This window comes from Caretta caretta, chromosome 3 (assembly GCF_965140235.1).
Source record: "Caretta caretta isolate rCarCar2 chromosome 3, rCarCar1.hap1, whole genome shotgun sequence".
Lineage (NCBI taxonomy): Eukaryota > Metazoa > Chordata > Testudines > Cheloniidae > Caretta > Caretta caretta.
The window spans coordinates 82,689,049-82,708,525 of NC_134208.1; the positions used below are offsets into that span (position 1 = coordinate 82,689,049).

Consider the following 19,477-nt stretch of genomic DNA (forward strand, 5'->3'; position numbering starts at 1 on the left):
CAAAGAGAGTCATATGTACACATACTCAATTGGTCACATAACCAATAACTATAATTGACACAAGAAACTTAAGAACGGCCATACTGGGTCAGACCAATGGTCCATCTATCCCAGTATTCTGTCTTTCGACAGTGGCCAATGCCAGGTGCTTCAGAGGGAATGAACAGAACAGGAATCATCAAGTGATCCATCCCGTGTCACCCATTCCCATCTTCTGGCAAAAGAGGCTAGGGACACTTCAGAGCATGGTTTTGCATCCCTGCCCATCTTGGCTAATAGCCATTGATGGACCTATATTCCATGAACTTACCTAGTTCTTTTTTGAATCCTGTTATAGTCTTGACCTTCACATCCTCTGTCAAAGAATTCCATAGGTTGACTGTGCATTGTATGAATACTTCCTTTTGTTTTAAACCTGTTGACTCTTAATTTCATTTGCTGACCCCTAGTTCTTGTGTTATGAATAAAAACCACTTCCTTATTTACTTTTCTCCACCCGTCATGATTTTATAGACCTCCATCATGCCCCACCCTTAGCTGTCTCTTTTCCAAGATGAAAAGTCCCAGTCTTACTAATCTCTCCTAATATGGAATCTGCTCCATACCCCTAATAATTTTTGTTCCCTTTTCCTGTACCTTTTCCAATTCCAAATTATCTTTTTTGAGATGAGGCAACCAGATCTACAGGCAGTATTCAAGATGTGAGCGTACCATGGATTTATATAGAGGCAATATGATATTTTCTGTCTTATCTATCCCTTTCCTAATCATTCCTAAAATTCTGTTTGCTTTTTTTGACTGCTGCTGGACATTGAGTGGATGTTTTCGGAGAACTATCCACAATGACTCCAAGATCCTTTTCTTGAGTGGTAACAGCTAATTTAGACCCCATCATTTTATATGTATGGTGGGATTATGTTTACTTTGCATTTATCAACATTGAATTTCATCTGCCATTTTGTTGCCCAGTCACTCAGTTTTGTGAGATCTCTTTGTAACTCTTTGCAGTCTGCTTTGGACTTAACTATCTTGAGTAGTTTTGTATAATCTGCAAATTGTGCCACTTCACTGTTTGCCCCTTTTTCCAGATTGTTTATGAATATGTTCAACAGTACTGGTCTCAGTACAGACACCACTATTTACCTTTCCATTCTGAAAACTGACCATTTATTCCTACCCTTTGCGTCCTATCTTTTAACCAGTTACTGATCCTTGAGAGGACCTTCCCTCTTATCTAATGACTGCTTACTTTGTGTAAGAGCCTTTGGTGAGGGACGTTGTCTGATGGTGCAAAAACAGTATATCGACTGAATCACCCTTGTCCATATGCTTGTTGACACCCTCAAAGGACTCTAATGGATTAGTGAGGCATGATTTCCCTTTTTAAAAAGCAGCGTTGACTCTTCACGAACATATTGTGTTTATCTTTTTGTCTAATAATTTTGTTTATTACAGTTTCAACCAATTTGCCTTGCACTGTAGTTTGACCTACCAGCTTGTAATTGCCAGGATCACCTCTGGAATCTTTTTAAAAAACAGGTGTTACATTATCAGATGACTGGAAGGTAGCTAAAGAGATTGATTTCAATGATAGGTTACATACCACAGATGGTAGTTCTGCATTTTCACATTTCATAGAATCATAGAATATCAGGGTTGGAAGGGACCTCAGGAGGTCATCTAGTCCAACCCCTTGCTCAAAAGCAGGACCAATCCCCAATTAAATCATCCCAGCCAGGGCTTTGTCAAGCCTGACCTTAAAAACTTCTAAGGAAGGAGATTCCACCACCTCCCTAGGTAACACATTCCAGTGTTTCACCACCCTCCTAGTGAAAAAGTTTTTCCTAATATCCAACCTAAACTTCGCCCACTGCAACTTGAGACCATTACTCCTTGTCCTGTCCTCTTCTACCACTGAGAATAGTCTAGAACCATCCTCTCTGGAACAACCTCTCAGGTAGTTGAAAGCAGCTATCAAATCCCCCCTCATTCTTCTCTTCTGCAGACTAAACAATCCCAGTTCCCTCAGCCTCTCCTCATAAGTCATGTGTTCCAGACCCCTAACAATTTTTGTTGCCCTTCGCTGGACTCTCTCCAATTTATCCACATCCTTCTTGTAGCGTGGGGCCCAAAACTGGACACAGTACTCCAGATGAGGTCTCACCAATGTCGAATAGAGGGGGACGATCACGTCCCTTGATCTGCTCGCTATGCCCCTACTTATACATCCCAAAATGCCATTGACCTTCTTGGCAACAAGGGCACACTGCTGACTCATATCCAGCTTCTCGTCCACTGTCACCCCTAGATCCTTTTCCGCAGAACTGCTGCCTAGCCATTCGGTCCCTAGTCTGTAGCTGTGCATTGGGTTCTTCCGTCCTAAGTGCAGGACTTTGCACTTGTCCTTGTTGAACCTCATCAGATTTCTTTTGGCCCAATCCTCCAATTTGTCTAGGTCCCTCTGTATCCTATCCCTGCCCTCCAGCGTATCTACCACTCCTCCCAGTTTAGTATCATCCGCAAATTTGCTGAGAGTGCAATCCACACCATCCTCCAGATCATTTATGAAGATATTGAACAAAACCGGCCCCAGGACCGACCCCTGGGACACTCCACTTGACACCGGCTGCCAACTAGACATGGAGCCATTGATCACTACCCGTTGAGCCCGACAATCTAGCCAACTTTCTACCCACCTTACAGTGCATTCGTCCAGCCCGTACTTCTTTAACTTGCTGACAAGAATACTGTGGGAGACCGTGTCAAAAGCTTTGCTAAAGTCAAGAAACAATACATCCACTGCTTTCCCTTCATCCACAGAGCCAGTAATCTCATCATAGAAGGTGATTAGATTAGTCAGGCATGACCTTCCCTTGGTGAATCCATGCTGACTGTTCCTGATCACTTTCCTCTCCTCTAAGTGCTTCAGGATTGATTCTTTGAGGACCTGCTCCATGATTTTTCCGGGGACTGAGGTGAGGCTGACTGGCCTGTAGTTCCCAGGATCCTCCTCCTTCCCTTTTTTAAAGATTGGCACTACATTAGCCTTTTTCCAGTCATCTGGGACTTCCCCCGTTCGCCACGAGTTTTCAAAGATAATGGCCAATGGTTCTGCAATCACAGCCGCCAGTTCCTTTAGCACTCTCGGATGTAACTCGTCCGGCCCCATGGACTTGTGCACGTCCAGCTTTTCTAAATCGTTCCTAACCACCTCTTTCTCCACAGAGGGCTGGCCATCTATTCCCCATGTTGTGATGCCCAGCGCAGCAGTCTGGGAGCTGACCTTGTTAGTGAAGACAGAGGCAAAAAAAGTATTGAGTACATTAGCTTTTTCCACATCCTCTGTCACTAGGTTGCCTCCCTCATTCATTAAGGGGCCCACACTTTCCTTGGCTTTCTTGTTGTTGCCAACATACCTGAAGAAACCTTTCTTGTTACTCTTAACATCTCTTGCTAGCTGCAGCTCTAGGTGCGATTTGGCCCTCCTGATTTCATTCCTACATGCCCGAGCAATATTTTTATACTCTTCCCTGGTCATATGTCCAACCTTCCACTTCTTGTAAGCTTCTTTTTTATGTTTAAGATCCGCTAGGATTTCACCGTTAAGCCAAGCTGGTCGCCTGCCATATTTACTATTCTTTCGACACATCGGGATGGTTTGTCCCTGTAACCTCAACAGGGATTCCTTGAAATACAGCCAGCTCTCCTGGACTCCTTTCCCCTTCATGTCAGTCCCCCAGGGGATCCTACCCATCCGTTCCCTGAGGGAGTCGAAGTCTGCTTTCCTGAAGTCCAGGGTCCGTATCCTGCTGCTTACCTTTCTTCCCTGTGTCAGGATCCTGAACTCAACCAACTCATGGTCACTGCCTCCCAGATTCCCATCCACTTCTGCTTCCCCTACTAATTCTTCAGAACTCTTGGGTGAATAGCATCTGGTCCTGGTGACTTATTATTGTTTAATTTATCAGTTTGTTCCAAAACCACCTCTATTGACACCTCAATCTGGGACAGTTCCTCAGATTTGTCACCTAAAAATTATGGCTTAGGTGTGGGGTTCTCCACCATATTCTCTGTTAGAATTAGAAAAGTTGCAAAGAAGGGCAATGAAAATGATTAGGGAGATGGAACAGCTTCCATACAAAGAGAGATTAAAAAGATTGGGACTGTTCATCTTAGAAAAGAGGTGACTAAGAGGGATCTATGATAGAGGTCTATAAAATCATGAATGGTGTGGAGAAAGTGTTATTTACCCCTTCACATAAAGTAAGAATTAGGGATCATTCAATGAAATTAACAGGCAGCAGGTTTAAAACAAAAAAGAAAGTACTTCTTCATTCAACGTACAGTCAACTTGTGGAACTTGCTGCCAGGGGATGTTCTGAAGTATAAAAGAATTAGATAAGTTCATGGACGATAGGTCCATCAATGGCTATTAATTAAGATGGTCAGGGACGCAACCCCATGTTCCGGATGCCCCTAAACCTCCAACTGCCAGAAGCTGGGACTGGATGAAAGGGGGATGGATCACTTGAAATTATCCTGTTGTTCATTCTCTCAGACGGATCTGGCTCTGGCCACTTTCAGAGACAGGATACTGGGCCAGACGTACCATTGGTCTGACCCAGTATGGCTGCTGTTATTATTGGGGCTGAGAGTATTTCTACCCTTAAAGAGCACTGGAGATTAATGGCTTGAACTTGGATCTATAAGAGATGGGTACTAGCGGAAGTTGGATTTGATTTAAAGCTAGGAAAATCAGAGTCACTAGTCAAAACTTTAATAAAGAAGGAACTGAATATAAATGAAAAGAACTGCTTTATAATGGAGTAACAATCCAGTGAAAGGTTTAAGGACCAATGTCTATTTCTCACATTACCTCAGCAGTAACTTGTGTGTCAGTTGCACCCATAACTGTTAAAAACTGATAAACCCAAGCAGTTTTTAACTTGGAAAACACGAGCTTCCTTTAATCTCTTGGCAATGAAATTTAGAGAATCCTTTGTCCCATGTTTTAGTTCAGCCAACAACTGTCCTATTGTAGAGATCATAACTGATGCTACCCCATACCTTTGCTGTAAAAAGCAATAATGCTCACTTAAATTCAGAGTCAGCATGCTATCTATGCATAATCAGCTTTATGAAAGACCAGAAGAACATTTGCTCCCTCCATAAAGGTCTTCTGTTTAAAACCATGTAAGCAATACAAAATTGGGAACTGTACCTTGTTAAGCCCTTTGTCTCCAACTTGTCCAGATCTCCCAGGAAGTAGGATAGCGTTCTCTTCTTTCTAATATTTAAATCCATAGTTTAAGCACACAGTGTACAAAGACATTCTTATAACTAAGATTCTAGCCTAAAGGACCAAGTGTCCTTGGACTGCTCTCAAAACATTTCTTCCATGTGGCAGTGAACTCCATTGCTGAAAAACACCTGGCCAATTTAAAATAATTTTATAGAAGTACTTCAATTCTAGCGGTGACCAATAAAACATTTACACTAGTAGGAAGGGAGATATCTCTAGGCTGCAACCACTTGTACAGGTCTACTTTTCCTTCCAGGAGAGGGCAATAGTACATGCACAGGTGGGAAAATAGATATCTGAAAGTAGCATTTTATTTTTTACCCAGTTATGGCAGAAACAATGTTCACAAGAAATTTCAGGGTAGACCTGTGTAAAGTATTCAACTGAAAACAAATGGTTGCAATATAAAATAGACATTCTGTACTCTGTTATCTGATTACCAGGCTGCACAGAGCTCTGTAAATATGAAACAATGAAACTGGACACAAATAGGAAAAGATCAACAGTTAGAGGAGGGAGAAAATATTTTTCTCTTTTAGGAAATTCCCTAGGTAATTAATAACTCCTCTTAGTTTTACAGTGTAGTTTTATACTAATTTAACAAAAAAAATCTAAGTTTAAACACTTCATTTGTTAAAATTAATTTTGGTAAATTGAAGATTAATTTTTAGTGAGAACCCAGAGTGTTGGCTTGCAATTTTTATATAAATTAAAAAAAAAAATTTATGGCAGTAAAAAAGTATGATTTTCTCAACCTCATGTCTAAAAAAGTGAACAGATTTTACCCAACCTCAAACACAAAAAAATCACTTTTGGAGAAAGGCCAATGGGAATTTCAGCCAAAAAATGCTTCCAAAAAAGTTATGAGCAGTGAAAATATGGGGTTTATAATAGAAGACTAGACAGAACTGTAACTAGTGCTATTAAGCAAATTATATTTAATACAGCTGGTTGGAAAACTGAACTATTTTTCATGAAAAATTTGTCAAAAAACGTTTCCAACCAGCTCCAACTTATAGCAGTATTAGTACTGACACTACTGTTGAGAATGCACCTATTCTTATTCCATTCCCCACTTTCAAATAGCTCAGACTAGCCTGAAAAAGTATATTTTGCTGAAGATTCATATCCTTTAAAAAAAATTCTACTAAGTGTGGATATAGTGTGTGTGTTGAGGTTGGGAGAAGATACATTTGTAAGTCCTGTGTATCCACACACTTTAAAAAATGTAACAAGTTTACTTGCCCACAAAACAAAAAGTTGTTTGATAAGCTGGAGAAAAGTCTGACTAATGCAGACAAAAACCATGTTTTTTTAATAATGTTCTCCCATTACACCCATTTTTTTATGCTGGTGCTGAACATAATGATGCAAGCAACTGAGTCTAATTGTACAAAATTATTGCTAGTGATTTGCATATGAAATACACACCTTTTACTGCCTCTAGTTGGCATTGTTTAACTAGATTATAAATAGTACATCTGAAATGCTGCAAACAGAAAACAGTTTATGTTGGGCACATGCTATGAATGAAGAAAGGCTCAGACACAATGTGCAAGTTGGAGAGCTTTCATCAAAACGAGCCAAGATGGGAAATGGTTCATTTCCTAATCATGCCCTTGCTTTGCAGAAGCCAGTCTACAGAAAACCTCATAAGTAAAGCTCTCTAAAACACAGGCATTCATGCCACCATGTGGGTACGGATCACCCTCTTTGTTATCCCTAAGTGTTTCAGATTTTTTTTGCTAATTAGTCCTACATATATGACAGCATCCAGTACATGCTTTTAAATAAATCTGAATATCTCATCTGGAGTATTTTGCCACAAGATGCCAAAAGAAACAACCATCTAGTTGTAAAATATTGTATTCTGGATATGAAAAGGAATGAGACACACAAGGTGGGTGAGGTAATAGCTTTTATTGGATCAACCTCTGTTGGTGGAAGAGAAGTTTTTGAGCTTCACAGAGCTCTTCTTCCGAGATGAAGACGAGGAGCTCCGTGAAGCACGAAAGCTTATCCTAAATTTTTGTACTGGAAACCAAAATACCATTTTTTTTAAAAAAGGGTTATATTTAATTGAGAAATTAAGTTTATCAAAATTATTACTGGGGCAATTCCCCCGTCATTCATTCTATTTATTAACTAAGGGCCACAATCCCCTAGAACATATTGAAAAATGGTTCATTTACTGTATGGTAACTGCAGTGGGAACAGCAATTTCATCATGCAAAAAGAGTTGTACTTTAAAATAATGGTCCACACACTTCTCTTTCTGATTGTTCTATTTTCCCAGAATTAGGTAATACTAAGGTGGCATGCTGCCTTTGGTTCTGTTTTGAAGAACGAGAGAACAAGGTAAGTTTGTTTCTCTTTTTATCTCCACAGTTAAAAACTCCCATAAAGAACATTCTGAAGATGGTTACACAGGAAATGAAGGAATACAAATCTCCATTTAAAACAGGTAGCAGAGAGAAGGAATCTCCTACACTTGGGGTACCCAAAGCATTCCTCCGGCTAATACAGAAGATGTCATTGATTTCTGAAGCAAGTTTAAGGGAGCTCTGGGCAGGGTCAGGCAAAAACACAAATGCTTGAAGAGAAAAGACAGGTGATTGTATGAAGCCTCTGCTATCAGTTGCCAATTTCTTAATTGTGTCAAACTTTTTTTTTATAATTTAAAGTCATATGGGCTAATTATGTTTTCTCTAGTTAATCTATCATAGGTTATTTCTAAGGGAGTTACCAAAGTGGGATCAAAATTCTAGAGGAAAATGTCATTCAGAAAACAAGGATGTTACAGTACCAAGTTTATTCTGAAGGAGAAATCCATGACCCCTGGCTCCCGTAAATAGCTAATACAATTTATGGAATGGGTTAGGAAAGGATATTGTGAGAGTCTGATGAAAAGATTGTCAGAACTAACTACTTCTTGAAATACTTCTTCCTTTGAACTGCTTGTTGACTGAGAGACTGCAAAGATCTTAGCTTTGTATTTCATTACACACTGTAAAGATGAAGTGTCTGGAAGCTTTTGAAGAGTACAATGGGCTCAAAACCTCACTCTTCTCTGAGGTCAGGGCTGAGGAGAGGAGGGGAAGGAGGGACAACTGAAGGGGCCCTGAACTCAGGGGGGTCCCCAAAACAAATATAACATCCGTGCAAATAAAGTGAAATGGGAGGGATTGGGGCCCCGCAGTGAACATGGTGTACCCCCAGGTTTCTCTCAAAGGGTCTGTCTGAGGTTCCACTAGTTGATGAGCAGCAATAGCAACCAGTGATTTGACCCAGTAGTGTCATTCTTGGCAAATCTGTTGACAACATAATTACATTACAGCACAAAAAGGAAACACTATCTGCTCAAAGAAAGAAAAAATGGAGGGAATATCACAGAGCAAGTCCTGCCCTGTCTAACTTTTGGTCCAAGTTTAAAAGGGGGAAGATGACCTTTTATTTTATTTATTAAAAAAAACAAACCCCCAAAACTGGAGTACCACGTGCTCCACTCATTCTGCCTGACTTTACGCACCAGTTGATCAAAGGTGTGTTCAGTGCAAACAGGCCCAAACAGCTCAGAATCACTGGAAATCCTTCATGTGAAGTGGAAGGAAAAATAATTAGGAGAAGCTGACCCTCTCCCCAACAACAGCTAGAGGGAGATTCCCCACTCCAACATCCTTCTCACAAGGCTGGGGAAGAGAAAGTCCACAGCTCGCCCTCCCTCAGCTGCCAGGATGGGAACAATGCCTCCCCAAAGAAGTGCCATTTTATGGTTTCATTAGAATAATAACTTGCCAATTGTATAGCAACTTCCACCCAATGATCACAAACATTAAAGAACTAATCTTCACAGCCTTGCAATACATAGCTGTCCCCATTTTACAGGTGGAGAAACAGACCTAGAGGTTAACTGGCTTGCACAAGGTTTCACAGCAAATCTGTGGCACAGCCAGCTTAACCACTGAGATCATGCTTCTTGAAGGGGCACAAGTTAGTGTAAGAAGTGTAGTTTGTTGAGAGACAATAATGTGGCTTAGCTATGGTTTTGTGCCTAACTGTAAGGTGGCACCTGCAATACAGTAGTTAGGATACAACTCAGGAAGAGTGACATAGGGGTATCAACTAAAGTGAAGTACTTCTGTCATGAGGTGCTGGTGCTTTCACTTGCAGTGATGCTGAAGACTAGGAAAAGACGACAAAAACAGAGGCAGCCTAATTGCTATGCCAGAATATGAGGATGGGGAAAGGAGACAATATATAAAGGGCTTATAACCCTAGCTTTACACTTTATTTTTGGTTTCATAACAAATGGTCATTCTAAACTGTCCTCTGACATTAGTTCCGTCTCTCTTCTTTGTCTGGGAGCATAGCATATGGAATGCTTCACTGTTTTTATTTCTTATACAGCATCCAAAATATACTAGAGCTTCATGTAGCTCTGCACTGATCACTCTAAGCATCACTCCTGAACTGGTGACTAGAACTATGGAGGTAGCTATGCTTCTCCAACCCTCCTCAGCCAAAGGATGATGCTTATAACACATGGCCTTCAGGATGTGGGTGGGCAGAACAGGGGAAGGGTGTTGACAGGAAAAAACTGATGAGCCTTCCTGATCCACAAAATGTGGGAAAGAAGTCATCAGAAACAGAAATATGTGTTTCTAAGAGTACAGAAATAATGATAATTCTCAGCAGTGACTGTTCGCTAAAGGATGATGTTGGCACACGAACAAGTGGATATAAACTGGCCATGAATGAAATTTAGATTGGGGATTAGAAGAAAGTTTCTAATTATCAAAGGAGTGATGTTCTGGAATAGCCTTTCCATAGAAGTAGTGAGGGCAAACAACCTAACTGCCTTTAAAATGGAGCTTGATAAATTTATGAACAGGATTATATGACTGGATTGCCTGTGATAGGGAACTTGACTCGATGACCAAGAGGTTATCACTTCCAGTCCTATAGTTCGTATGTTTTGCCTGTAGGGTTCAGTGTAGGGTATCTGTGAAGGATCCAAAACAACAAAAAAAATCATGCTTCCAAAGAGTTACTGGAAGATATCACAGATCTGTTTATTACGAAGGCATTAGTAGGAGACTGTTCATTTTCACCAATTCAACCAATGACGCTACCTGTCTACAATATCACTACTATTTAGTTTTCTTTATTTGTCATCAGTAAGGAGATGTTGATAAAAGTAGTACTTTCAGGAAAAGAAACATATGCCCATCCCGTAATATGCTGCCTGTTTCTTCCATGCTACTGAGCGTTGTCAGTGAAAATTAAGGGGAGTTGAAAGGACTCAGGATGTCTCTGGAGTCCCTCAGCTTCCTGCAAGATCAGCCCCTGAATAACCATGAAGCATTTGAATTAAAAAGTAGGCTCATGGTAAGGAGAAAGCAACATGTGGCTCTTACAAAACGTAATGTTTTAAGACTAAGTCTGATTTATACACAGTTGAATAGAATTACTAATTAACTGAAGTTTAGAAAGGTAGTAAAAAGATTTTAAGAATAAAAATAAAATGCTCCAAGAATTCAGTTCACTGTCAAAGGCATTGAAACTGCACTTGTATAAATCTGAGGAAGTACACTGATGTCGCAAGTATACTGTGCACGCACACGCACACGCACACACACACACACACACACACACACACACAGAGAACTTTAACACATGTAGCTTTATATTTTCCTTTCAACTGAATGCAACATGCTGGTCCGTGATAAAAAAAAAGCTTTGTGACACCTTACTTTTTTGCGGGGAGGAGGAGTAAAATTTAACAGAAATAACTTCACTTAATGTTTGAGTGAGCGATGTAATGAAATCTGTTTGCTGTGCTAGCTGTCTCCAGATTGGTCTGTAATTACACCACAGAAGGAAGAAAGGTAGCTGAGTCTCAATCTAGATCATTTATGTAAACTCAGCCTTCTTGTCAACGAAGTTCTCAGATTGCATGCATGCAAACCACAAAAATCATCTCCTATGAACAAACTAGAGACAGTGTCAAATTGCAGACTTCTGATATACCTTATATTTTCTGTAATTGGATTTAAAATCTGACACACTAAGGTTAAAAAAAACTTCTCATGTACTATAGATTTATTCAGAAGAGTAAAAAAACCTGTGCTAACAGAAGACTATTCCACACTCATTTCTGCCAAAAGATTGATGCTGAACATTACAAATTCACATTTATTTGACTTAAGTGAAAACAAGTGTCACATAAATCTGGGAAATTATTTAGGGTAAGATTGCACTGAAACAAATTGCTTGATCTGGGGGAAAGATTTTTTTCCTGAAAGCATTGAAAACCTTATCTTTGAGCCAGAGCAAAGTATTTTATACATACAGTATAAAAACACAGGCAATCAATTCTCTTAACTGAGCTAAATTAATATTTGATTAAATATTATAAAGCTCCTACTTACCACGCTTGACACATTCTCAGCAAGTTTCTCAAATACTGAAAGCATTAGGCACAGAGTAATTTTACATTTGAATACATAAAAACAGTGTGAGGAGACATAGCTGCATGTAGACAGATAAAGGATTTTTCCTCATTAATTCCCTGAACTGCCCTTCATGTTGATAAATTGGTACATTAATTCTTGACTTAAACAGCCCTCTCTCTGGCAATTTTAGAAAGTGTTTCTCCTGACACCTGCAGCTTCAGGCCCCCCTCTGTCCTCTCTAGTGCAGGAAAACCACAGGCCACCACATTGGCGCCATCCCTGGCTATGTCCAATCAATAAGGACTTATTTCCTGTCCATTTGCTGAGGTCACAGAAGTGAGTCTCATTAATTATTTCTACTGGTGCAGCCTCAAGTATGCTTCTGGCATGACAAGTGAAAAGTGTTTGACCTTTTTCCCCTAATTTTGTTTATAGCAGTTCCAAAGAACGCATGTTCATTCAGCAATGTGGTAAACGATCAAAAAAAAAAAAAAAAAAGAAAAGGCAACTAACAAATTTAGTTCTTTTAAAAATACAGGATATTTTTTCCTTGTCCCAGCCAATATCCATCTAGCTGTTTTCTGCAAACGAACAGTTTATTTCTTGAATTGTATGTCATGAAAATCTGGTCACAGCATAAACCATGTTTTCTAAAGCAGATCTGGCCTCAGAGGAAGGGAAGCACTCCAGGGCCTCCAGTGCTCTGTTTCCATGGTAATGACATAGGTCAATAGCTGAAGTCACACCTTTGCCAGCCTTGATTGCTTCTTGCAACTGTTAGAAAACACATGCATAATAAAATCATTTTTGACAATACTTGGTATACAATTATATCTAAAAAAAAGAAACGGAGTACTTGTGGCACCTTAGAGACTAACAAATTTATTTGAGCATAAGCTTTCGTTAGCAACAGCTCAATTATTTCTAAGATAACAGTAACACAGCTGCTACTCTGAAACCAGTAACAATTCAGTATTTCCATTACCTTTTCTTGAGGTAAAGAGGGCAGCTAAAATCAAATCACTCAGAAAGTTCTCATACTATTTGCAAATATAAAGCTGCTCTACTTCAGCTCCTAACTACAATAAAACCCCAATCAATTTAAAAAAAAAAAAGGAGTACTTGTGGCATCTTAGAGACTAACCAATTTATTTGAGCATAAGCTTTCGTGAGCTACAGCTCACTTCATCGGATGCATACTGTGGAAACTGCAGAAGACATTATATACACAGAGACCATGAAACAATACCTCCTCCCACCCCACTCTCCTGCTGGTAATAGCTTATCTAAAGTGATCACTCTCCTTACAATGTGTATGATAATCAAGGTGGACCATTTCCAGCACAAATCCAGGTTTTCTCACCTCCCCCCCCCCCTTTTTTCCCCCCAAAAACCACACACACAACCACATCAATTTAAACTACACAACTACTTCTTGATAATTCAAAATGCTAAGCCTTACAAGCATGCATGCAACAAAGATGGGAGGTTTTTAAATATCTGGACCTGTCCCTAACCAGATAATTTTTGTGTAGCATACTAAGTCAACATGTCAACCAAGCACTTATTTTCTTGTACTCCATATATGGGTATCACAGGTCCAAATGGATTTATAAATACACATTTTCATATTTCATGTATTATATTATATATTTCATATTAATATATTTTATAAATACATATTTTCATAGTTCATAAATATATGATTCCAGGCAGACTAAGGAGGATATGCACACTCATGTCTCCATCGCTTATATAATTTATTAATAGTGCTCTTTTTGCTCATTATATGTTTAAATTTGTTATAGTGGACAACAGCAAATTTCCTAAATCCAAGTCTGCCATCAATTCTGCCATGCAAACTCAATGCACTCAGTAGGGATGATGACTTTGAGGATGGAATACAGCTCCAAATTGCATCATATTAAATAGGAAAATGTTTCCATGGGATAACAGACATTTTCTGGCAAACTGCTGGAGAGAAGTGCAAAACTTGGGTAAAATGTCAGGTAACATTTGCATGCTTTTTATATGACTTAATTTTGTTGAAGTTCTTTAAGGTAGTCTTACGTTTAAGTGTATTTAAAATTGTTTTTATGATGAAGAGCATCCTGAGAGCATCAGCAGAAAGAGGTGAAATTATATTTATACAAATTATTATTGTTTGATTGCCTTTAATATGTAGTCTTCACAGCAATCCCAATCCAGCAGCTAGATGAGTGAAAGGACAGGAATCAACCCCCCAGGTCTCTTATCTATTTGTCTTAGGGTATGTCTACACTGCAATTAGTCACCTGCAGCTGGCCTGTGCAAGCTGACTCAGGCTAATGGGCTATTTAATTGTGGTGTAGACATTCAGGCTCAGGCTGCAGACCAAGCTCTGGGGCCCTCCTACCTTGCAGGGTCCTCGAGCTTGGGCTCCAGCCCAACCCTGAAGGTCTTCGCAGCAATTAAACAGCCCCTTTGCCCATGGCAGCTGCAGGTGTCTAATTGCAGTAGATGTACCCTTAGGTATTTATATGGCCCCCATCCCTGCAGTATCTGAGTGCTTCACAATCTTTAATGTATTCTACATGGTTTAATGGTAGCGTCTCATTGTCATTGAATCAACCTATCAAATATAGAACTTTTATTAAATACATATCAATATTGTATCTAAAATTATTATGGAAAATAAATCTTTTAAGGAATTTTTACTGCAATATATTACAGTACACATCACCATAAATCACTTCCATTCAATATTACTTATACCAATATAACATTAACATATCTAGTTTAAATTATATGGAAATATTTGAGAACCAGAACTGTAAGTCATCCATTTTATATAGGCAGTTGTATTTATACATAATGAATGAGTTTTCTTATCTAAATACATACTAAAGTGGATTCATTATATGTAGTTAAGAATGAAATCAGTTGAAAGCATATTACAGTATTTAGTGTTCAAGTCCCAATTCATAAAAAATGTATTCCCCACTTAAGTTGGAGTTTTCATGGACTGTGCTTTGGAGGAATACTTCTCCTGAAGCAGAAGTGCCCTCTACGGTTAATTCAACACCTTTTCCAATGTGTGTAAATCACCCACATATCCACGGCCATGAAGGATGGATGGAGTCACTAGTGAGAAAGAGTAATTTTAACAGAATAGAAGGGTTCTTCGGTTGACCCAACCTATCAGCAGGTGTTAGAATTTGCATGAAGATGCTAAATCTGCTGACTTACTGAAGCTCATTAACACTACCCAGGATATTAGGGATGCAGAAGGAGATTGCTGGCAACAATGTACCAGAAAGAAGAAATCCTGGAAGGAAACTTTAGGAACAGTCAAGCTCAGCTTAGTTTGAGGATTACATTCTATTATTGGTTTTCAGGTACCAATAAAGCCAAACCCCAGAAAGGGGAAGAGTTTGGAAACTAACATAGGGTCTGCACATTGTTAAAGGCAGAGTGAGAACTCAACCCATTCAAAGGCATGCCATGTATAACTACTTACATGTATACAGCGCCTTGCAACCAAAAGAATCCCAAGCTTATTACAAACTACACACATAAGAATTACCATACCAGATCAGACCCATCAACTACCAGATGCTTCAGAAGGTGCAAGAAACCCCAAATAGGGTAATAATGGCATAACCAGCTCATTGGGGAAGTTTCTTCTTAACCCCATCAGTTATTTGGCTCATGCCCTGAAAGATGAAGGCTTATACTTTTAAAAATTCTTAGTAATATTTTGTTATCCACATAAATGCTAATCTTTGGCCTCAACAGTATCTTGCGGCATGGAGTTCCAACTTCCTTTTATCAGTTTTAAATTTAATATCTTTCAATTTCAATTTTGTATTATGGGAAAATAGGAGTTTCTGATATTATGAGACAGGATAAACAGAAGTGGCCAATTTTCCTTCTGTGTGCTATTCATTATTGTGTATGCTTTTATCATGGTCCCTCTCATTAATTTCCTCTTCAAACTAAAAATACAAATCTTGTAATCTTTCTTTATATGGAACTCTATTCATAGGATCACTTCACTCACCGCTGAAATACAGGAATCTTTACAGTGATACTCAACACTGTAAGAGCACACAGCACAACCAAACATCAAACTACAGAATAAGACTGGAAGTGAATATTGTATCCATTGCATTAAAACTACTGAGGAAACTTTAGATCTATAAAATGCGATTACCCAAACTGGATATTGCCCAACCTAATGCCCCTACTCTACTCTTCCAAGAGGTGCTACAAGATCTTTAAGATCACAAACAGAAGGGATCCCACCTTTAAATCTCAGCCAAAAGACAGTTCTGTGCTCCAGAACACCATGTTAGGATATTGGTTTAAAACAGATTTGAGGGAAAGAGTGCCACCCACTGAACTGCCAGAACTACTTTCTCAGCACCTTGGGTTTTCCTTAGAGGTACCCACATATTGACCAAGCTTGACTGCTTCATTTGTGATTTAATGAGCTCAAAAAGCCGCAGGTATTATTGCTGTAGGTGGCTATGTGTGTTTATTAAACAAAATAATTTTAAAAACCCTGCCTAAGTTAACTTATCCTCAATGTAGAACAAGGCATTGAGAATAAATAACCTTCAAAACTTCCTTCCTCCCTACTTTCCTCATAAAAGAGCCCCATTCGTTTACCTCTTCTATCTTCTGAACGGAGCAATACCCCATAGTCCCCTTTCTCCTGGCAGACCACCTGCCTTTCCACTTCCTGTTCAACTCACAGTGCCATCAGCACTACCTTCCAACTAATCTCCACAACTGGACTCCATGCTAGTAAATCCTTTGCCCCCAGTCACCACTGTCAGTGCAATTCATATCCTATCCCCCTTTCAACTCCTGGTTAAGAAACTAGAAGGAAAAGGAGATAGTTTGGAATGCAGGTTAAATGGATCAGGTTGGATTTCTGACAGTTGTCAGGCACGGAAGATTTGAAACTTGCTCCACCCAGAGTCATGATGTGCTCTACCTTCTACTGACCAGAAATCCTTCTCTCAACCCCTGGGAAATGATCCGAGTAGCTAGATTCCTAATGATAAAAGTTGTTCCTTATTGGAAAACTAGGATAGGATTTTGGTGAGGAAAAAGGATAGCCAGGTGTCACGTAGATATCTGTATGGACCAAAACAAGTATGTTTTGATTAACCATGGGCTTCACCTTACATTGCCTGCCAACTGTATTCTTATGAGCTAGCAAGATTTTGAAACTACAAGAATTCTGTACTTGAGTGGAATACATGTGAAATCCATGATACCAAGCAAACATTGTTATCAGTAGGTCATTCTGCATAGAAGATGGAATGCTACTCATTGCTACTTCCAATTTGTAGCATTAATTTTTTCAGCACTGGGGCACATTTAAAATTTAAGGGCTATTTAGTATTGGGATTAACAATGCCCACCTCTCTGCTGACTTGTCAGAAGTGTGCCAGTTCTGATGATCGTGGTCTCACATAGTAAGAAATAGACTTTGAAACTGGCAGTTCATTTCACATAGGGCACAAGCCACCTATCAGATGGCAACAACCTTTGCATATTTTCTTATTCAGCTGGATTGAACCATTGATCTAGTGGTGAAAAGATCAATATTCCTCATTCCAGTCACTCAAGCCACTCAGTCCTCCCTGCAAAAATGTCTATTCAAGACAAAATTGGCATATGTAAAGTGAAATTTTAAAAAAGAGATTAGGAAAGCTGTCAGCCACAGCACAAAATGTAGGGGAAGTGGTGGGCCACCCAGAACAATTACGTTGGATTTCTCTTGGAAGGAACAGCTTATGCAAAAAGGCTACAAAAATAATTTTATTTAAAAATTTGCTGACACTGGAGAACCAGAAAATCATTTGCAGGAGAAAGGATTGTAAGTATTCCAGCCGGGGGGATGATCCAGAGCCTATCAAGTTTATTGAAAGATTTTCCCCTTAATTATTTCTTTTGTAATGTTTAGAAAGATCCTGTTTAAGTAAAGGGACAGGACGTCTACGAGAGCAGACTGCTGGTAAATATTCTGACCCACCCAGACTCATGTGGAGAAACAGACTTCTCCCAGGTTTGGGAGAAAGACTGTATGGAGATTTAAATATTTTATGCTTTTACTCTGAGTAACAGTGTAAAGTGTAAAGTTCAAGAAAGAACTTTTGAATGAAATGAAATAGCTTTATGAAAATAAAACATTAAGGCTCTAGAACTTTTTTTCTTGTCAAACTCGGTTAATTACGATCTCATGTATTTTCTGGGACAAGATGTCAGCAAACAAGTTCGGAGAAGATTTTGTGAATAATATCTAAGGAGACTGATCCTGTAGTTAAATTTCCTGTTCAGGTCTGAGATCCTCAAAGATTATGAGTTTCCTCTAATCCTGAACTGAGCCAATACATTCTGTTTGCTTCTGAGATGTATGGTACTCGCGGAAATAAAACAAACCTAAATTGATCAGTGGTCAAGTGACTAACTAATGCATTAAGTGTTTCCAATGTTCTTTGCTAGCTTTTCTAAATTTGTTTTCTCTCTTGTGGGAACATTCTGCCTAAATAAACAATGATAGTTAGATTGCTAAAATGTTACCTTGAAATGACACCTATACAGGTCACAGCTAATAGATGAATTTTCTATCCTGCCCTACTTTTGCTTTTCAAGCATCTTGGAATGTTTCAGCATTAACTGTTACATATTCAATCTGTTTTTTGTGGCTGGACACATGGTTAAGCTCTTCCTCTTCTTGCCTCCCCAAATGGGAGCTGGACAATCATTTATTTATTTTAAGTGCCACACTTCATAATGTATAAACTCCTATAATCCAAAACTTTCCTTTGCCTTTCCTGGTAGTATACAGAATAGGATGTCACTTGAATTGGAGGGGTAAGTGTAGTTTGCCCAGTATTTGCTAACATGCAACTTGTATTGCAGAACAAAATAAAAATAAATCTTTAACTAAAGTGATATAACTGAATCTTTAACTAAAGTGATATAATTCCGTGTACAAAAGTACATTAATAGAATGTTAAGTTTGAACAGTAGGGTGGTATTTCTTTTCCATTCATCTCATACTGAAATAAATGAGCTGTTTTTTCTGAAACTTCAGAAAAAAGTAACATATGGGCAGAGACTGAGTCTGGAAAATTTCAGACTCAACGAAGAAAGTTTTGAAAACATTTTAGCACCTGAAATAAAGTAGTAGTAGCTAGAATGAAATTTTGCTTTAGCAGTCACTCCAGCTATAACATTGTTTCATCAGTATATTTTATTAACATGTACAGGAAATCATTTATCCATCTGCATTGACAAAGTGTGTATGTTCCTTAGAGGTTTCAGAAAACAACACACCAACAACTCTTCTTTGTGCCCTCCCTCTGATAGGCTAGCCTGATAGGCTTTGCTCAGTAGTTTTAACACTGGAGTGATTTTAAATCAGACACTAGGAAGTAAAGTATGTCTCTTTAAAAATCTATGTGACTTCATTTTATTGTACTTTTAACACAGTGCCACAAGTTGCTGTTAGTGGTGGTCTTATTATTCCATATCATTAACTCAACATTTATACTAACAGTCAGAGACTTGTTTGTGTCTTAATGAAGACAACATTAGGGTGGATTCTATCTTATCAAAGTCTCTGGCAAACACTTACTAGAGGCTGGCCTAGATAGATTAGATCGTTTTCTACCTTTCATTATGATCCAGTCAAGGGCTGGTATAGGAATAGGCATTT

The 19,477-nt window shown here is 38.9% G+C and overlaps 2 protein-coding genes across 3 annotated transcripts in view; both read right to left on the minus strand.

Annotated features, from left to right (window-relative positions):
• Positions 1-19,477, minus strand: part of BEND3 (BEN domain containing 3) — a 62,487-nt gene that overhangs the window by 26,240 nt on the left and 16,770 nt on the right. The window contains exon 1 of one of the 2 annotated variants that reach the window (XM_075126619.1): positions 5,222-5,240. The exons of the other annotated variant lie outside the window; for it this stretch is intronic. The gene's annotated coding sequence lies outside the window, so the exon portion shown is untranslated. Of the gene's footprint in view, positions 1-5,221; positions 5,241-19,477 lie in introns of those variants that run through there. 2 annotated transcript variants of the gene reach the window in all.
• PDSS2 (decaprenyl diphosphate synthase subunit 2) overlaps positions 10,350-19,477 on the minus strand; it is a 185,634-nt gene continuing 176,506 nt past the window's right edge. Inside the window, exon 8 of the mRNA XM_048844879.2 lies at positions 10,350-12,531. Coding sequence (XP_048700836.1) covers positions 12,373-12,531 — 159 coding nt within the window. The 3' untranslated portion in view covers positions 10,350-12,372. The remainder of the gene's footprint in view (positions 12,532-19,477) is intronic.